Source organism: Polistes dominula, unplaced genomic scaffold (genome assembly GCF_049000335.1).
Source record: "Polistes dominula isolate Pdom_NZ unplaced genomic scaffold, Pdom_raw_medaka contig_16, whole genome shotgun sequence".
Lineage (NCBI taxonomy): Eukaryota > Metazoa > Arthropoda > Insecta > Hymenoptera > Vespidae > Polistes > Polistes dominula.
This window is the reverse complement of record NW_028301040.1, coordinates 2,746,934-2,768,072: the sequence shown is the minus strand read 5'-3', so window position 1 is coordinate 2,768,072 and position 21,139 is coordinate 2,746,934. Positions and strand designations below refer to the sequence as shown.

The window sequence follows — 21,139 nt, the reverse complement described above, 5'->3', positions numbered from 1 at the left end:
ATACGTAACGCGTTGTTTGCAGTCATAACCGCCATATTGTATATGTAGCGCGGGTCACTGGCGCGTGTATGGGACTTCTTGTGAATATTTAGTGAAGTAAAAGTGATTCAATCGTCTAAATTCTTAGGATAATACACGCTATGGATCCAGCTAAATTAAAAGTCGTTGAGTTAAGAGTGCAGCTGTCTCAGCGTGGCCTTGACACGAAGGGCAACAAAGCGGTTCTTGTTGAGAGACTTAGGAAGGCGTTGGAAGAGGAAACGGAAAACAGTAAGTTTTGCCTTTGAAACAGTAAACAACTTACATCTACAAGCTTTCCCACCATTCTCCTCACCCCTTTCGTAAACATCCTTATCGATTAACTTGTAATGTACATTATAATATCTCTTATTATTTTTATATTATTAACAACATTTCTATACTGAATAAATATTCCATTTTCTATCATTTAACATTTAACATTAGTCATTGTTATAGCCTAGTCATTTTTAAATTGTATTTATTAATATCGTGTCGCTTTTAAATGTAATATTATTTGCATTATGCAGATATTTATTTATTTTCTACATTTTAATCATTAATTATAAAAATGTTTATTTATATTTTAGAACCCGAACAAAAGATGACTGAAAATACAGAAAGTGTAGATGATACCGCTTTGAAGGAAGCGAGTAAGAAATCAGTTCAACCGCCAAAAACACCAAGTCGTTCTTCTAGAAGTTCATCCCTGACACCGACAAAAATTAGTACCAGAAGTACACCAAAGCATCTAACGACAACAGTATCTACTAAAACATCTATGTCAAATAAAGATATGGAGAAAACTAAAGATTTATTGACTACTACTGAACAAATTCCAGAAGATGATATAACTACTGAAAGAGATTTAAAAACTCCTCCTCCTCCTCCTCAAAAGGATAATGAAGAGGAAGACGAAGAAGATGAACAAGATGTACCAACAACGCTTCCACAGGAAAAGGTACAAATGTCTACTTCAGAAGATCTTAAGGAAGACTCGAGCGAAGATAAAAAAGAACAAGATAATTTATTAAAAATTGATATGGACGAAGATGCATTATTGAAAGATAATCCAGAAGATGCATTATTGAAAGACAGTTCAGAATATGCACTATTGAAAGAGACATCAGAAGAAACGTTATTGAAAGATTCATCAGAAGATGAACCAGTAACAGATTCATCGGTACAAGAAGCAAAGGAACGTGCTGAGGAACAATCTTCCGAGATATCAATAGATTCTAGTGAAAAATCTGAAGATAAGACAAAACAAATGAACGAAAAAGAACAACCTGATGTTGAGATGGAAAAGGATGAAACTGTTGATAATGAAAGCAATTTGAAGAATGTTGAATCAACAGATGAAAGTATTCAAAATGCATTGAATGAAGAATCACAAAAAGATGTAGAAAAAAGTGTAATAGATAATCAATCAAAAGATAATGTTTCCGATGTGGACTGTGATGTCGAAATGAAAGAAAATATAGAAACCATAGAACATGTAACTGAGAAAGAGGATAAAGATTTATCAATAGAAAAACCAGTAGGACAACCGATTTCAGTTATTTGCGAAAATCAAAAAGAATCTGAGACAGTACAATCAGAAGATAACAAAAATATTAAGAATGAAGAAGAAACAAAGGTAGATAAAGATGATCGACAATTATCAGATACTAAGGTAATAACTGAAGATGCATGTAATGATGCATCCGTAGGTGACCAGGTAATTTAATATGAATGTTTAATTTCTTATTTTATCTTGTAATGGATTTATTGGTTTGTTAATAATTGAATTTTCATTTTTTGTCTTTTTACCATAGGACGTAGAAATGGTAGAAGTTAAACGTGAAGAAAACATAAAGGAAGGTAGTAAAGACTGGAATATGGATCATAATGACAGAAAACGTAAAAGATCTTCTAGTCCTCAAGAAGAATTGCCAAAATCTCCTTCATCGCCTTTATCAGAAAATGAACCTGAAATTGATGATAATGCTGTTGTTCTCTCTTGGTGTAAGTTATTAACATTTTTAATGTTCTTAGTACATATCATATTATATTAGGTGGTTCGGAAAGTCGTTTCGTTTTTTGCTGACGCAATAATGGCATTAGTTAATGCAAACCGACAAATAGTAACACATGAGATCGATGAGAGGTTAAATTTATCAAATTTAACTATTTATGATCACTTGAAAGGTTTAGGTTTAACCTCGAAGCAAAAATTATCTTCATTTTTACAAAAGATAAACGAAACGACTTTCCGAACCACCTAATATATCATTTTTAATATTTTATTGAAAATTTAATTGATTATATGTTATGATGTTTGCAGATGATTCAGATTTAAATCTACTTATTGAAAAAAATAATTTTCTATCTGCTACGCCGATGCACAACGATGGTTTTGGCTATATATGGGCAGGAGCTAGGGCATCTCATGGCTACAAAAGTGGGAAAATTTATTACGAAGCTAAAATCGTTGATCACTGTTCCATTAATGCGCAAGACGAAGAATATTCGCACGTACTTCGTGTAGGATGGTCTGCTTCTCATACTTCTATGCAACTTGGCGAAGACAAATTAAGTTACGGTTATAGCGCGACAGGAAAGAAATGTACAGAAAATAAGTTTGAAGATTATGGATCTCAATTTACTAAGGATGACATTATTGGATGTTATGCAGACATGTCTCTTGAAAATAACGTTGTATTATCATATACACTGAACGGAAAAGATTTAGGAACTGCATTTTCCATACCTAGAGAAGAACTTGGAGATAAAGCATTATTTCCACATGTTTTAAGTAAAAATTGTACTTTTACTTGTAATTTTGGTCAAGAAAAACCATGGTGCGAAGATATTTTGGAAGGATATAATGTAGTGGGTAACATTGATCTCAAAGATAGAACTCCAGGACCACGAAGACCGGAAAAGAAAGAAGATTGCGAAGTTCTAATGATGTGTGGTTTACCTGCAGCTGGAAAAACAGTATGGGCGACAAAATATGCAGCGCAATACCCAGAAAAAATGTACAATATTTTGGGAATAAGCACGCTCGTTGATAAAATGAAAGTACGTTCTTAAAATATAAATATTTTATTCGTTGTGTTTATCATTCATAAGATTAATGATTGAAAATTTTGTTTATTTAGAATATGGGTCAACCACGGAAACAAAACTATCATGGTCGATGGGAAGTACTTATTGAAAAGTGTACTCGTACATTAAACAAATTATTAGAAATGGCATGCAGTAGAAGACGTAATTATATTTTAGATCAGGTGAGAGATAAATATACATCAATGAAATTGAAAGATGTAATTGATATATCTGTATTTACAAGACATTAATAATTATTGTAACATTTATATTTTATATTTCTTTTTTATGAAACTTATATAGACAAATGTATATCCTTCTGCGCAAAGACGAAAAATGAAGAATTTCAGTGGATTTCAACGTAGGGCAATAATTGTAGTACCAACAAATGAAGAATTCAAAGCACGCACTGCTAAACATGAAGCAATTGATGGAAAGGCTGTTCCTGATTCAGTAGTCATGGAAATGAAAGGTTTGTTTCTAATTGTTCATAATCATTTTTCTGTTACGATATTTAAAAGGATATATGTAATAGATATTATCGAATAATGTGTATACATCATGTATATACAAGTTGTCTAATTAAAATGTTCAATTTTATAGCCAATTTTAGTGCTCCAGAAGTTGGAGAATCTTTCAATGAAGTTAATTGGGTCGAACTTAATAAAGAAGATGGTAAAAAATTAATAGAAAAGTATAACAAGGAAGGAAAGGAAGCTGGTTACGGACAACAACAATCTAGCAGTAAACGACCAAGAAATGAAGGTCATAAAGACAGCCGTGATTCACGAAATAGTCGTGATAGTAGAGATAGTCGTGATAGTCGTGATAGTCGAGATAGTCGAGATAGTCGAGATCATCGGGATCATCGTGACAGAAGAAGTAGTTGTGAGTAGTTTTGTTTTTATTCTTTCCCCGTTTTCTCATATAATGATAATAATAATAATAATATAATTTGATTATGCATTTATACTTTTTGCAGACCCAAATAGAAATCGTAATTCCATGTGGCGCGGTGGTGGTGGTGGTGGCGGTGGCAGTAGTAGTAGTATGGGAAGTTGGAGAGACAGATCTATTAGAGGAGGTCATATGAGACATAGTGGAGGATATGGCCCTCCAAGCACCTGGAGAAGCAGGGGTGGTATGCTTATCCCACCACATCGTGGAGGAGATAGGAGAGGTGGAAATAATGACAGAAGAAGTGGAAATGATAGAAATCGATCTGTAGCACGACAAAGTGGTGGATGGGGTTCAGCTAGGTATAAGATGTTTTTAATTTACACAATGTATCTAATCGTTGTTGTTATATCATCTATTTAAAAAATATATAAATATATGTATATAAACGTTAATTGCTTAATCTTTACTTTGGTTATTAGTAGTTACCAAGGATCACAATCATCAGGATGGAATCAACCAGGTGGTGGTGGTAGTTGGTCCAGTAGCAGCCAATCTCAAGGAGGAGGGTGGGTACAAGGAGGAGGATGGGCAGGTCAACAGCAATCAGGCAGTTGGAAGAGTTATGGCCAAGGAGGATCATCGTACAGCCAGTGTAGTTACAATCAGCAAGGTTATGGTAATGGAAATTGGAACCAACAGTATTATAATCAGTATTGGGATCCGCAACAGTCAAGTGGGCAGACAACTGCAGCTGGTAGCCAAGCTGTAAGCAAACAATAATCCCAGCACAGTAAATGTTACCAGAGTGGAACAGAAAGTAAGGTATAGATGCCTTCTTTTCAATATTTCTTGTTTCTATACTGTTTTGCTATATTATTCACATATTTACTATCTTATATGTAACTAGTTTAATTAGCTGAACAAAATATTTCGTCTTACACTGACGAATTACTTTTAGATTTCTAAACATGGAGTTAAAGGAGTGTGCTAAAAAAAAAATAGCATAATTCGAGATGTTACATATTGCACATTACATATAAAAAAAATTATTAAAATGACTGTGATAAGTATATCAACGAAGAGAACGATCGCATATCTAAAACTTAGTTTCTTTTCTTTTTGTGTTTATATAACATATGTATAAAAGAAGTTGACGGAGTTTTAAAAAATAATATTTATATTGCTACACGTATTTTGAAGAAAAAAGAAAAATCCAAAAATTTGAATAAGTTCACAATATTCTCTATACATTATTTTCTAGAAAAAGGACCACTCACTCTACCTCACTTTCTGATTCTCATTTAAAATACAAAAGATAAAACTGTACAAACACTAATGGTATATATTATAGACTAAATAATCTTGTACACAAACAAAAATTGAACTTATGAGTAATGAGATATTTTTTAAAACTACACTTTGAAAAGTAAGTGTTTTATATGCATAAAATAATATTCGTTTTTAAAATGTATTAAGATTATTTGCTTATAAAAACCATGGTGGATATTATTCAGTAAATCTTCTTTTTTTGTTAACGTGTATATTTTATTTTGTATTTTTGTTTTTGTCCACTTTTTAAATAGCTTGCTTATTATAACGAGTAATTTATTTCTTTTCTAGATGATAATAATTGGCTTTACTTAAATTTATCGTACAAATATAGCGTGCATCGATAATGATTTTTGAACGTAATAGATTTGAAATGATATACTTTAAATATACATATATATATATATATATATGTATATGTGTATATATATATATGAGATATATATGAATATTCATATTTACAGATAAGCACAAGTGTAACAGAAATCTCTGAGGATTCAGAGGCTAAGTATAATCATCCACAAAGATGGCAAGGATATACACAGACATATTCTTATCCCAATCAGAATGCTACTACAGATGTCCAACAGTCGTCCCATCAACACAAGTAGAAAATATATATTTCTAGATAAAAAAATAAAAAAAAATAATAAAAAAAATAACGAGTAGCAATAATACATTCATTTATTTTTTATTTTGTTTTTGTTTCATTATCTTGCAACGTGTACGTTTTTGTAGGAAATATTGCATAAATAGCAATAAATGATATGCTTTCGAATGCTTCAACAATACATACAATACAATAAAACAATTTGAAGGGTTTTACAAATGAATAATGGTATCGAAATTCTAAATTATCTACTATACAAAATAATGGTGCGTTGAAAGATGTGCAGAAAAGTAAAAAAAAAAATCATTTTACAAAATTTAATATTATTATATCATAGTTAATATCACTAAATATATCAATAATATATGTATATAAATATATTATATTATTTATATACATATATTTATTTACATATACAGTAATCCCTCCATTTATTATATGGATTCATTTTAATGTGTTTGAACTACCAGAGCATTAATGTCATCACGATGTGTTATAGGTAAACGTAAATTTGGGAAGTCCTTAGTGTATTTTATTTCCTAATTGCGTAAACTTACATTTTTACTCTAGTAAGAACTGTATACATAATTGAGAATGTGGAATGGGTCATTTCAAATGATTTTTATGGTTCCGTTTACGCGATTTCTCTGTATACACACATATAGGGATTACTGTATTATCAATTAAACGTAGTTCTAATTCTGCAAGTGCATTAACATAATTACATTGACATATAATCGATATAAATAGTATAATTATTACTTTTATAACGGGTTTATAACAAATGTTTAAAGAGGAATATTACTATGTATGGATACATTACATGATTAGCTTTATGGCAACAATCTTTAACCATTTATTATTATTACTACTATTATTATTATTATTATTATTATTATTATTATTATTCTATTATTATATTATTATTATTACTATTATTATTACTATTATTATTATTACTAATATTATTATTATTATTATTATTATTATAAAGGAAACAATGTAAATATGTACATATCTCATAATTGAGTTATGCAAAACTAATAATTGGTAATAATCTATATTTATATTTTAAGAGACAAATTTTTAAACGAATATTGTTGTATTTTGTCACACAGAAACAAAAATTAAGGACTAAAATACCCATTATGTTTAAACTTTCTCCATATCACAATAATGGTGTACAAAGAACATGGCAATGAATAAATTATTCTTGGACCTGTGTTTATACAAAATTATTTTTTATTATGCTGATGTGTGTGTGGGGGTGGAGGGGAAGGTTGTAAAAAGAAAAAGAAAAACTATCTTTATCATTGTATACAATTAAATTGTATAAAATTTAGAAGAAGAAAATGGAAAAAAAAAAAAAACAAATAAACAAATAATATAGGCAAAAATATAAGCCTCTTATAAAATGTTCGGTACAAATGTCATAGAGAATGATCAGAGTTGCGAGAGAAAAAAAAATATTTTTATTTAATACCATTTTCTAAAGATAATACAAGAAACGATCTATTGATTTTGCAAAATAAAATATATATGAGAGAATTAATGATATCACATGTAAATTTACAAATTATGATAAAATAAATAACATAAAAAAACAATATATACTTCAGTTGCTTATGTAGCATGTTAAATGTATCTGTAATCCAGTGTAATTCCTCTGTCTATATATTTCAAAAAAAAAAAAAAAAAAAAAATGCTAATAGTATGTTTTAAAATTACACTAGCATTTTTTTTTTTCTGAATTTTGTTGTTTTAAAATAATACATTATTAATTATCATCTTAAATTTTTTCCTATAGAACAATTTAAAAGGTATCGAATTAGTTATATAAAGTAATATGTAAAAAAAGAAAAAAAAAAAAAAGCAAAAATTTTTTTCATTATTGCAATGAAGTAAAAAATAATGTCATGTAACTATCTGTGTTGTAATATAAGCACTTGCATTTTAAAAATATACGTGGTGAATCATTAGGGTTGACATAAGAACACAATTGACCCTATTATAATTAAAATATAAATTTTAAAAGATAAAAAATTGGTAAGAGGCAGATAACTTGGCTAATATGTTTATACTTATTATCAAACAAAATTATAATATATAGTAAAGTGCATAATACTTTTACTAATAATTATCAAAATCTTGTTATCTGCTCTTCCTTTAAAAAAAAAAAAACAAAAAAACAAAAAAAAAATATTGTACAGCGAAAGACATTTCTTAAATGAAGAAATGTCTTTACCTGATACGTAAAGTTGATTATTATAAATTAGAATTTAGATAATTATATATTCAAATTGTGAGAATGTTAAAAGAAGTATGAAGAGAGTGTGACATATTTTATAAGAAATAATAAGAAAAATCTATTTAAGCTAAGCGTAGGATAGTATAATATACCATATAATGTTACCACAATTCAAAGTTTCACAATATTTGCAATGCCTTCTGTAAAATCACCCAAATGCGTCATATTCGAAATTTTTTCTATACGAGAAAGATTATATATAGTACATAATCGATAAATTTAATTGTTAACGAAAATATGTACAAACTTATTCAAAGAAATAAAAGATTTCTTCTACCTAGTTTTATCAATATAATTATTATATTATAAACAATATTAGAGTAATTAGTGTATATTTTCTAAATAAACTTGGATATAAGAAATCAAATATTAATTCGCTATCCTTTTAGTCCTATATCTGTGCATTAATCGTTAAAAATTATTAGTTAGACAAAAAAATGATATTGTTACTAATATTTTGTTATACTTATGTATGTATCTTGTTAATGTAATCTTTTAAGATATATTCCTTTATATCTATGTATATGTTTATATTATAACTTCAATTTATTTCTTCATTTTTTATATAAAAGACAATGTTTTATTACAATTATGATGATGTTTAAGGAAAGAAGGAATACAATTTTCGAATAAAACGCATGCGAGAGTGGACGAAGTATAATTTTCGATTTTTATGTGTATATATTTATCTTTTTCAGAAAGAAATACAGGAATCTGTACATAATATTCCTACTTATACAATTTTTAAAGAGTTGCCGCTTTTTGTAATAATCGCAAAAATTTGTTTGTATAATTTCAATGAAATATTCTCAATGATTCGAAGAGTAAAAAGTATAAATTTTATTACCACGATTCTTGCGTGTGTGTGTGTAGAATATAACGATAAATATGTATTATTTTTAATTGAGATTACTTTGTTTGTCTCCACGGGCTTATTTTAAATAAACATCTTTCCCTTCTCATTATTTTCAATGATTTATTTATTTCGATCGAAATAATTTAGACGTAAGACGAAAAAAATATTGGGCGAGATAACCGATTACGTGTTTTTAATTATTACACCCATTAATATGTAAGTATTTTTGTAATATTATAATAAAGCGTTAGAGAGTAGATATATTTCGTTGATTTTTATATTTGCTAAGATGAAAATTTGTAGAATTTCAAAATGATTGCGGTATAATATTTCAAGAAAAAAAAAAAAAAGAAAAAGAAAAACAAATATATAAACGCATAAATGATTAAAAAAATAATTCATAATTTAGAATTATCTACTCGTGTACATGTATAGGATTTATATATTTTCATTATGTTTGATGATGACGCATTATTTTATTTACTTTTATAGAATGCATGTGTAATTCTTAGATAATGAATATTTGTGAAGGACACTTAGTATAAAAGTTATATAATACAAGTTTATATATTTGAATATATCCGTGTCGATAGTTTCTTGTTGTAGATTGTGATAACATAATAAACAACGTCATGGTACTATTTGTGTTTATATATATATATATATATGTAGCAATAATGAAAGCATTCCGGAAAGCCTAAATATACATATTATGTGGTGATATTACACATTTCCAAACAATGATCCATGTTACAACACTATTACAATCATGTAAGTGCACTGTATAGTTTATACTATATAACTGTAGAATTGTGAGAGTGATATTATTTGAACTATTTTAAAAAAGAAAAAGAAAAATTAACTGTCATGGATAATATAGCTCAACGGTCTGTATAACTACGTGTTATTATTAAGATTTTTTTAAGCTTCTTAAATATTCAATATTTAATAAAATCACCACTCGCTAAACTAATTTAGTATCCACAATACCTCCACCCTTGTTAGTCCTCCTCTTATATAAATATTTCTTTTTTAATATTCTCCTACTAAAAGTATAATTAAAAAAAAAAAAAAATCATTGATTATAAGTGTAAAACGAAATCAATATATGTTAAAATATACATTTAATATATTTTGTTAATCGACCGATCTATAAATATATATTATGTATATATATATTTTAAGAAAATGCACACAATTCGCACCGAATACTTTCGCCTTACGTCAGCTGAAAATTATTTTAATAATAATTAAAATTAAGATCAGGTAATACGCTAGAGTTAAAATATAAAATAAATTTGACGCATATTAAGTTTGTATGCATATTAAATACATTAATGTAACATGATTATTATAGATTTTAATTCAGCAATAAATAGTAAATTGTATATGTGTGCATGCAGCAGCTAGCGTCTTGTGTGTCTTGTGTTATATGTGCCATGTGTGAATGTGCTGTGTATAAACACTCGATACCTCTCATATGCGTATTATAGATCTGTGTGTATATTTATTTACAATTCATAGCAATGTTTAAACACTCTTGAATATAGTAACATATATATACTTCTATATATATATACATATATATAGAAGTATATATATATATATATATATATATATATATATATATATATATATATTTGGATAAATTAAATACATTAGTAAGACTTGCTCTATTAATTGAAAAATCTACTATACACTTGATTCAAATGACACTGGAAGTTTTTATGAAAAATATAATATTAATATTTTGTGCAATAAATTTTCACAAATTCTCTCTCTCTCTCTTTTTCTTTCTCTCTTCTTTCTCTTTCTATTAATCTATATATTCATTATTCTCGTTACTTCCTTCATATGATCTCATTTCTTTGTGTAATTCATTACCTTTGTACATTTAACTACATCAAACTATGAGAGGATTTACAAATGATTCTATACAATTGTTCAATATTAAAGTAGCCTGCTACATCCAAATAGAGAATAACACGTTTCTTTTGCTTGTTATACATATGCATTTGAAATCGTATATTATTTTCAGATAATTTGTATTTATATGAAAATCATTATTAATAAGTTAAAACAGTTATAAACTGTACGCGATATACTATCCGGGATTTTATTTTTTATTTTTATTATTATTATATATTTTTTTTTTTTTTTTTTTATAAATAATTAACGACCGTACCTTCACTGAAACTCGAATCAGAACTAATATTTATTCGTTAATATACATATATCAATGTACTGGCAACAGATTATGCCAGAATTATTATTGGCAAGATTAAAGCCAATCGTTTCCATATCAATTATTATCAAATTAGTTCTCATAAAAAAGTACTATACAAGAATTCGCCAACACACCAGTGAAAATACAGTCTTTCACATAAAAATATGATAAAACTATAGAAAATATTTTCAATTGAGTGAAATTATTTTCTATTGTTTTATGTTATTAAGAAAACAATATTTATAAAAACCTCTTAGTTAGCTTAATTTATATCCAGGAAATGTAATGCATGGCTACGTTTCCAATACAGATTACATGAATGGACGGGTTGTATGAAAAAGGAAACGCTTTTTCAATATTTTCTTTAAGAGAAGGACAAAATAGTTAGACATATTTACGTATTGCTGTTTCGAGTTATTTAAAGATTATTAGCCAGTTTATCTATTCTCTCGAATTTCTTAATAAGAGTTTGTTACCTACACATAACACAATATTATTGTTGATGTATTATCCAATGTCACGGATTAAGTCCGGTTGGTCTTTTACGATTACGTCTATTCCTTTCCAGAAGGAATGATAAGTCCAATGGATCTTTTTTATTTGGCATTTTTTGCAACAAATTAACCAGAATGCTATTCAGTCTCTTTCTCTGTTCTTCCCTCTGTAAAAGTTTATTTTTAGAGAGCTTATATAAGGAGGGAGGATTCAAACCATTTTCTTTTTTATTACCTGAGCATAAGATGTAACAGATGGTGCAATTGTTAACATTTCACTAGATCTTCGTCTAGTTCTGCTGCTAGATGCTTTTTCTTTATTATTTGCTTTTGTATTATCAGATGACTCTACTTTTTGATGACTATCAGTATCTTGATTATTTTTCTTTTTATCTTTACTCCCTTTATTTCCAATGTTAATACCATCAAGACTGTGTGGCTAAAAATAATTATTATTATTAAATTGTATTAATCTGTATTTTAAAATTGTTTAAAATAAATTGTAATATTAAAAAGTTAGAATATATTACCAAGTATGTGCGATAATGTTTGATCCGTTGTGGAAATGTTTCAAATGCATAAGGTTTTGTGCACACTTGATGTCTGGCTCTTGCTACTTTAGTAAAAAGACGTGCAGCTCGATCAACGCGATACTCACAAACATAAGTGTGCTCTGGTGTAGATCCAACTGGTCGGCCTATATTCATAAGAAAATAATTAAATAAAAAACAATAACAAAAATCATTTTTATACATAATATATATATATATAATATCTGTATAATAATTATTATTGATATTGTTTAATTATTCTAACTCCGCCTAGTTAATATCTAGATACCTAGATAATAGCTAGCTGGTCCCAAGCCCAGATAAAGGAGGAGGGTTCGAGGGCAAGTTTAGCAACTTACCCTTGGTAAAAAAATAATCGTTTCCAGAACTAACAAAATAATGATAATAAGAAAAAGTGTAGTTATTGTAATACCTTTAGAAAAAGTATGTGGGTCAAGAACCCAACAACGTTCAGCAACAAGATCACATGGTACTGCTTCGTACAAAGGTGCGCATACTACTTCGTTTTCATAAAACTTGCGAGTTGGTTCATGATAAGTTTCATGAGGTCTTAAATAATGATGACCAAACACAAATCTTTCTCCCCTATAAGATAATTTAATTATTATCAATGTCTTGTAAGCTTTTGTTTTGTTTTATTCGTGTTCAATATTTTGTAGATACTTACTCTGTATTTTTCCAAAGTCTTTCAATTCTGAAGATATCCATCTGTTCATAATCTGGTTTTTGAATAGTTTTATACGTATGCTTTTCGGGTGTATCTCTTAATACATATACCGTATCTCCTTGTCTAAGTTGTAAGTCTCCTCGTAACAATGTTACAAAATGTGTCTTGCCTTCCTCTTCTTCCTCACCTTCCAGCGGTATCTCTAAATCAACTGGTCTTGGCAGACACCTTTCGCACAAATAAGATTCAACATTTACGTCAGCTTTGACACAGTCACAGTGTTGCCAAACAAGACATCGTTCGCATTGTATCATTAGGCCCTCGTCCCTAAATATAAAATCAATTTGTTTTATTATAAGAAAAAATAAATGTGAACAAGATTAGATCGTCTAAAACATTTGATATTTTAAATTACCTATGCAGTCCACATATACATCTAATAACATCTTCTTCTCCAGAAGAAGATCCTCGAGAAGGTAAAAATCCTTGAGAAGGAGGCGAACCTGTTGCTTCCGTTATAGCTTTTATAAAATCTGGTTTACTTCCCAAATACAATTTTCTAAGTCTAGCAGCTGCTATTCCAACTTCGGATGTTCTGCCGAAGAACCTTACGTTATTATCAAAAAGTCTTATCATGTCTTGATCAAATTGTTCGGCGGTTTTGTAATGACCAGTACCAATACACTGATCTATCATACTCAAATCTATAGGGTCTGATATTTTTTCATAATAATCAGGTAATTTTCTTTTAGCTGGTAAATTCACGAATGGTGCGCACAATAATTGGTTATTTTCGTCATTAGCATTAGCTACTATAGAGTATAAATCTTTTAGCACCTAGAAAAAGAAATGTACAAATTATAAGTATAAGTATAATTAATAATATAAACGCATTTTAATGTACAAAACAATCATAAACCTTAGCTAATTTGGCAGTCTTATGCACTTCTGGATCATCCTGCGCTTGTGCAAGTCTTCTTGTACGTACTGTTCTTATATTGGTATTTGTCAATGCCGTTAATTGTGAATAGAATGCGTCCGATTGCGTCTTAGAATCGCCAGAATTTTTGTCCTTTATATTATTCGTATTACTAAATTTTGTTTTACCATTTTGTACTTGCATTTGATTAAGTAATGCTTTAAGTCGTTTTACTTTCTCTAAGTTTCTTAACAGAAAGCAATGATGTTGCTGGGCGAAACAACGTTGCTGGTGAGACATTGGTTTAAGCATGGGTGCATTACCAAGACTAGAATCGCCTACTTTACGCGATTTACAAATTCCCTTAGAATTAGTGAATTGTATCGTGTTGGATTTACGAACATTTTTACGTGGCCTACCAACTGATCTTCTTTCCGTTGGTTCTATTTGCGAAGGAATCGAGGTAATAGTTCTTGATACTCTTTGACTTTTTCCTCCTGAAAAAATAACAAACAAAATTAGACGAAGATATACATGATGAGTTTATATATCTTGATTAGAAATATTATTTATTATTTACCTATAACTCCTCTACACGCACTACTACCACATTTACACTGTTGACCTTCCGATGGATTAAAGAGTGCAAAATTGTAATCGTATGTTAGTTCTTCATCGGGTTCTATATCTCTGGACGCAAATAAAGCCATTCGCGGTAGTCCATGTACACTCCATTTTTGCATTTCGCAATTAGGTTCACACGAATGATTAACAAACCTGCCATTACCACCCATACGGTGACCATCTATTACCAAACCTCCGTCCAAATGTAAACAATAATGGTGTATATCGTCGGCATATCTAAATGAATAACAGGACAAGAAAAATGATTTTCTTTTTAAGACATTGAAGCAAGGCTCTAATGTTGGACAATATATCAAGAAAAATAGATTACCTTGTTGCCATTCTAGATTTAAATTCTCGTTCTGAAACAACTTCACCAACGTATTCTAAAATAAAATCTCCGGACTTAATGAATTGATGAGTTTTTACGCCCCAACCTTTGTTTTCGGTCATAAACCTTTGAAGTCCTGGTGCCCATTCATGTTTTTGTATTTTTTGATTTTGACATTTTTCACCACAAGGACAGAATTGCGGCGAACATTCGCTAAATACCATACGATTGATACAATCATCCCCACAACCACTTTCTGGTTTACATTCGCAGGATTGCGGCTCGTACAATGTTGTCGGTTTAACATCGTAATAAACATTCGTTTTTATTTTTCTGCAATCCCCAATGTATATATAAATAATAAAACAAACAAATGAATACTTTAAATATTATTTAAATAAAATACTTCACTTACTTGTAATTCCAAGATGGCACATAATCTCTATCTTGTACTCTTGGATGAGTTTGTATCCACCATATATCATAAGGCATTTGAAATGGCATTTTTCGTTGACGTAAAAGTTTACCGCATTGATATGAAGTTGGTACTAACGCAGACGAATGATCGTTTGTATCACATAACAATTTATTCTTCCCAGAATTAGTTTCAGCATTTGAGATTTTCTTTGAATCATCTTCCTTGGCATATCCAGAAAAAATTCCAGCTTGCAAATAACGTTGTTTCCACCTGGATTGTTGCTTCCTAGTGTGTGGTATACTCAATTGTTTTCCAGTTTCGTGTTCATCACTAGCTACATCGCTGCCAAGAAGAGGAGCATCGCTTTCTGTATCATAGCCTGTACCTCGTAGACGTTTCGCATTTCTCAATGTTAAATTACATGGACTAACCGATCCTCTTCTCTTTCTATGAAGATTATTAAAACAAACAGCTCCAGCCAACTCCATTTTCACAATGTCTTGAGCACTCACACGTTCTAACTTCTTTAAATTCTCCTCATTAAGTTCAGCTATTCTTTGATGAAGAGTATATCTTTCAAGAGATTCTTCTAACGATGCATTCTCATCATAAATTCTACAATCTTGAAGTTTCTCAAACTTAACTGGGTATATTTTATCAGAAGGAGTACTACTGTCAGATTCAACAAGGTCTTTACGTACTCTCAATTGTCCTGGACAAGAATCTAATATCTCATCAGAACCACTATGACTTAATGTCATATTGCGTCCCGAATTAGAATCTTCAAAATCTTTTATTTCTATTTGATTTTGTGATTTATTTCCATTTTTGAGTTTAACGTCATCTTCAATCGGAGCGTCGTTTGAAATTTTGTCACTTGACAAGGCAACTTTACTATCTAGCTTACTTTCTTGGATATCTTCTTCTATACGATCTTGATCCTTAGGTATTACATTATTTCCTGGAACAACAGTTCCCTTTTTAATTACACTTGTCTCAGTAGGAGGAGGAGGTACTTTCTTTTTCTTTTTTTAATGTTGGAAAGCCTGTACGATTGATCGTTTTACGCCTTCGAATTTTTTTCTTCGTAAGGAGCAATGCTGCAGAAGGATTTACTGGATTTGGAACGTTTAACGCATTATCTGATTTGATCTTTTTATCAAGTCCACCTATTTGTATGTTACTATTATCAGTTAAATTTTCCTCTGCATCAACTTTTATATCTTTTTCTAAATGTTCATTTTCAATCGTAGGATCAACTTTTTCTACTTTATCCGCTTGATTTTTATCAGATTTTACAACTTTGTCTGCAAGCATTTTTTCTGATTTACTCGATTTATCTGCATGATTTTTGACATTTTTCTCGTTGGTAGATTTCTCAGATTTATCAACTTTATCCAATAATCCATGATTTTCAGAGGATAATTTTGTAACCGTAACTCTAAGATCTTTTACGATCTTCTTCTTTCTTCGAGGTTGTACTTCTAATTGATTTAAAGGTTTATCTTCTAAAGATTCACTGGCGTTGTTTCCTTGTTTTTCAGGTACTGCATTTTCATTATCTTTAAGTTTCTTTTTAGGTGTATTTACGACATTTTCTTCGTGAACAGAAGATGCTGAACTTCCACCATACCTATTAATAGTAGCTTCGATTGCTTCCTCTATATGGTTTTCAGTCGAATTAGATTCGTTCAAATTAGTATCGGTACAACTAGCATTTGAACTCTGGGAGCTATGAGGACTAGACACATGATAATGTCTTTTTTTTAATGGTAATCTTTGTTCATTTGGATTAGAATTTGTACTCGTGTTTATACTGCTCTTTGAATCTGAATTCGAAAGTACCTTATCTTTTTTCAAGCGCCTTTTTACCTTCTGATCGTCATTCGAATTTAAATCACATTTTCTCTTCTTCGTAAGCTTTTTTACTCGAAAAATTTGTGGTAACTCCGTATGATTAGAATTATTATTATTTCTTCCTAAACTACAAGATCTACTAAATTCTTCGATTAGCTTTTCTAATTCTTGTACAATACACGGATCGACACGAATTGGATGTTTTGGTGGCGTTAACAATCGTCGGCGATGTTTATGATGATGATGTTTGTGACAATGACTATGTATCGGTTGTGTCGCTTTGTCACATTTATTAGATACATTTTCTACGTTTTCCGTCTTTAATTCTCCAATGGGTAAGGATATTAATGTTTGGACACTTACTCCATTGGTTTCAAACGTTGAATTACTCTTCTTATTACATTTATTTTCTTTTAAAACGCGTCGTGTAGTTTGCGGAATGGGTTTCTTTAACGAGCTTTGCTTTCTGGTTGTTGTACCCACATTATTTCTATTTTCTTTCGAACATCTTTTATTAGGATTTACAGGTTTTTGTTCGCTTGCATTACGGTCGCACGAAGATTGTTTTTGACGTGTTACCGGGACCATACTTTTATTAGATACATTAGGTTTTTCTTGTCTTAATTTCTTACAAACTTTGCTATCACATTGTGTCGTTTCTCGTATAGCTTTATTCGCTACCGTTCTGTTTAGGCACTTAACTCTAGCTGGTGATGCTTTTTCGTTTACTCGCTTACTCGCTTTCTCCTGTAAAACTTTCACTGTACTAGACCGTTTATTTTGGAAAGGCTTCTTATCTTTAACTTTTTTAACTACAGATGTATCCTGTTGAGTTGTTGTTGATGTTGATTTTGGCAAAGGTTGTTTAATTTTACCCCTCTTTCCGGTAGGTAATTCTTTCTTTACAACCTTTGGTTGCAATTGCGTATTTCTTTTTTCATTTTTCTCAACTTTTTCTATCTTCTCAGTAACTTCTGGTTTTAATCTGGGCCTTCCTGGGCCACGGGGTTGAGTGGATACTGCTTTTGCAGGTCTACCTGGTTTTCTTTTAGGTGGATATAAAACTCTATCCACGTTAACGGCTGGTTTTGGAACAACAGGTTGTACAGGAGATTGCGTGGGAACTGGCGGACTTACTGGACTAATTGCTAAATGCAAAGGACTATTATCTACAGATTGAATGCCTGAATCCGGTGATACATTTGATACGCAAGGATATTCAGTATCGTTAAGTTTCTTACCTAACTTGCTACGTCTTTTTCGAGGTTCCGACAAAAGTGCCGTTTTTTCAACAAATTGTTGTAAAAGCGACGAACTATACACAGGTATAGGATTTTGATCACCATTATCACTATTGTCTGAGTCCGCTCCTAATGACATACGTTCAATAGCTTTAGATACCAAACGACCACTTTCAGAGTCCTCAAATCCGTCAAACGGAGCATCTTCGTGTTCTTGATCCGGTAAAATAGCTGCCAAGTCTTCTTGATTTATTTCTTGAAGTGGCTGATGTTGTTGTTGCTGTTGCTGCGATTGGTGAATAGTCGCTTGATGCGTTTGTTGTAAATTCTGACTTGTTAATGAATCAGAGTCATCGCTGCTACATTCTGAAGACTAATCATACAAAATAATGTCATTGTAATCATATAATTTTCAATGAATAAAATAATGTGTTGCATTAAATAATCTTATAAAACTTACTTTTACTCCGCGATTTGTTGCTTTAATCTTTTTAGTCATATTTCTTCGATTTTTATCATGTTTACTTTTATCCATATCTTCCTTTTTTGGACCCTTCATGCTGATCTTTAATTTAAGTGCTCCCTAAACAATTAATGTTTTTCATACTATTATAATTACAAGTAATAAATATATAAATCTGTGTTATAACCATTCGAATGTCAGGCAATGTAATTCAGATTTTTTTATTGAAAAAAGCCATGATATTGAAATCGAATGTGCAATTGTCAATAATATTTTTCTAAAAGACCATTGGAATTCGAATACTTAATACTCATTATTTATTTGGCTAATATTTCCTACATTACCATACTTTCGCAGAAACACACATTATAATGCATACCGATTCAAAATTAGCTTCTTGGATTGAAAATGTTTGCTCGCTATGTTCAGACGAACAATCTGAATTAGATCCGGTATCTTCCCCTTCTTCCTCTTCGCTACTTTCGTCGTCGGATTCTGAATTTGAATCTGAATAAGAACAGCTGCCTTCGGTTCCACCAGAACTTTCTTCGTCAGAATCAGAATCTTCTTCGGAATCAATAGAATCAGTTCCTATGTACGATAATATATATATATATATATATATATATATATAATATGAAAAAAAAATATTCGCATTTGATATTATAATAATGTATTTCTAGTACACAAAATTAATAAAAATAAAATGTAATATTAAATAGTACCATTAGTTCCATTAGCAGGATCCCAGCTACCTCCACCTTTTATGGCATCCATATCAACTGTCGAAGGAAGTTCTCTTTCCTGTTCTCCATCGTTTTCTTCCCAATTCCAATTCTGTAATTCTAATTCTGAAGGATGATGGATAACAGCACTCCATCCTGAATCACCAGACATTTTTCAGCTTATCTGACATCCAGGGAGAATACAATTGAATACCATTCCTTATATTTTACTTCAACCATTAATCTTGGTTAATATCACATTTTTAAAATTTTTAAATATTAGCCGTTCACTTGATTTAACCATACGCTTATAAAGTTCTTTTCTACATGTCGATACGTTTCTCTTTGAAGGATACACAAGTGGAGGAGTAAGACTGAAATGTAAATAAATTGATTACAAATACAAAACTAAACATTGACTTACACTATTATCCAAGTGTTTATAGTGGATAAGATTATCCATAAGCACATAATACTGCACAAATATTAGAGACAAGCAAATAATAATACACACTTGTTGGAGCATAAAATTTCTAACACCTTTCAATCAAATCGATCGGACATTATTTATAGATAAACTAATTTATATAATAACTTGTAAATAATTATAATTCTTTCTTTTCTTTTTTATGAATTCAATTGACAAAATATAAAATCCAAGAAATTATTTTACATTATATTTCGTCATTGGAATTCGTGACTAATTTGAAATTAAGGGAGGTAAGAATTGTAACCGACGTTCGTTTTAAAATGTGGAGCAAGTGACAAAACATAAGGCGCATTATATGAGAAAAGAACGGTTATGGAACAGGTTGAAAATATTTGGGAAAAAATAAATGAATAAAAAAGAAAATCTTAGAAAAAGGATCTACCTGGTGCAAGGAATTTCCTCGATATCTTAAAATCAAGCACCGATCTGAGATATCGTGAAAATCGGCGAGAAACGGGACAGCTGTTTGTGGGCCTGTTAACACGCTAGGTGCGTTCTGCCGGATTTGGCGCCAAACGTCTTTACGCAAGGAATGAAAAAACGTTAACTTTTCTAACGATTATAAATTGCAAATGATCGAACAAAGTTTGTATTAAATTTTTTTCATAGATCAACGATCAATCCTCTTAACGTTGAAATAAATAGGATTAGAAAGTTTTGATGTTTACGTCGCGATGCGTGCTCACAAAATGGCGTTTTAGATCCAAGATAGAGGTACACTCGCGTAGAAAATTAACGAAAGTTAGACTTTAGTTTCCTCCTCAAGAGGAATGTTATAGTTTAAAATATTCCTTCCAAGATCCTTAAACTCCTACTGATCACTTCCTCGATCCAGGGTTATTCACTCTCGGTGAAATACATATATTTTCGTGGAATAATCTGAATACACGGCGTGTATATCGCGTACCTTGATCAGTGCGTTACTAACACCTCCTTACGGCAAATTAAAGAATCTTTTCATTACAGAACTTTGCACACGATTAATATTATTTGCAAT

General features: G+C 30.3%; 2 protein-coding genes across 3 annotated transcripts; one reads left to right on the top strand and one right to left on the bottom strand.

Moving 5' to 3' along the window:
• The first annotated feature begins 14 nt into the window (after positions 1-14).
• LOC107064892 (uncharacterized) lies at positions 15-9,223 on the top strand. Of its 2 annotated transcripts, none has more exons than XM_015318074.2 (10): positions 15-270; positions 609-1,738; positions 1,836-2,025; positions 2,345-3,084; positions 3,165-3,293; positions 3,415-3,583; positions 3,715-3,999; positions 4,094-4,370; positions 4,491-4,828; positions 5,805-6,002. In XM_015318074.2, the coding sequence occupies exons 1-9, from the start codon at positions 141-143 to the stop codon at positions 4,789-4,791; spliced, it is 3,351 nt and encodes a 1,116-aa protein (XP_015173560.1). In that variant the 5' UTR covers positions 15-140; the 3' UTR covers positions 4,792-4,828; positions 5,805-6,002. The 2 variants fall into 2 exon arrangements, with proteins under 2 accessions (XP_015173560.1, XP_015173557.1); XM_015318071.2 differs by having other exon boundaries at positions 16-270; positions 4,491-4,776; positions 5,805-9,223.
• Positions 8,915-21,054, bottom strand: ash1 (histone-lysine N-methyltransferase ash1). The gene is given in 15 exon segments (XM_015317969.2): positions 8,915-12,002; positions 12,071-12,274; positions 12,366-12,532; positions 12,820-12,992; positions 13,075-13,401; positions 13,490-13,911; positions 13,994-14,490; positions 14,574-14,854; positions 14,949-15,281; positions 15,364-16,371; positions 16,373-18,837; positions 18,925-19,047; positions 19,307-19,518; positions 19,653-20,026; positions 20,525-21,054. Coding segments are annotated over 14 exon segments (6,528 nt in total). The 5' UTR covers positions 19,825-20,026; positions 20,525-21,054; the 3' UTR covers positions 8,915-11,858.
• Between the last annotated feature and the right edge of the window lie 85 nt (positions 21,055-21,139).

Excerpts from the sequence above, each read along its gene's own strand:
- LOC107064892 (XM_015318071.2), top strand. The coding sequence starts at position 141 with ATGGATCCAGCTAAATTAAAAGTCGTTGAGTTAAGAGTGCAGCTGTCT. Across the intron at positions 271-608 it reads GGAAGAGGAAACGGAAAACA|AACCCGAACAAAAGATGACT; the intron begins GTAAGTTTTGCC and ends TTTATATTTTAG. Across the intron at positions 3,584-3,714 it reads AGTAGTCATGGAAATGAAAG|CCAATTTTAGTGCTCCAGAA; the intron begins GTTTGTTTCTAA and ends TCAATTTTATAG.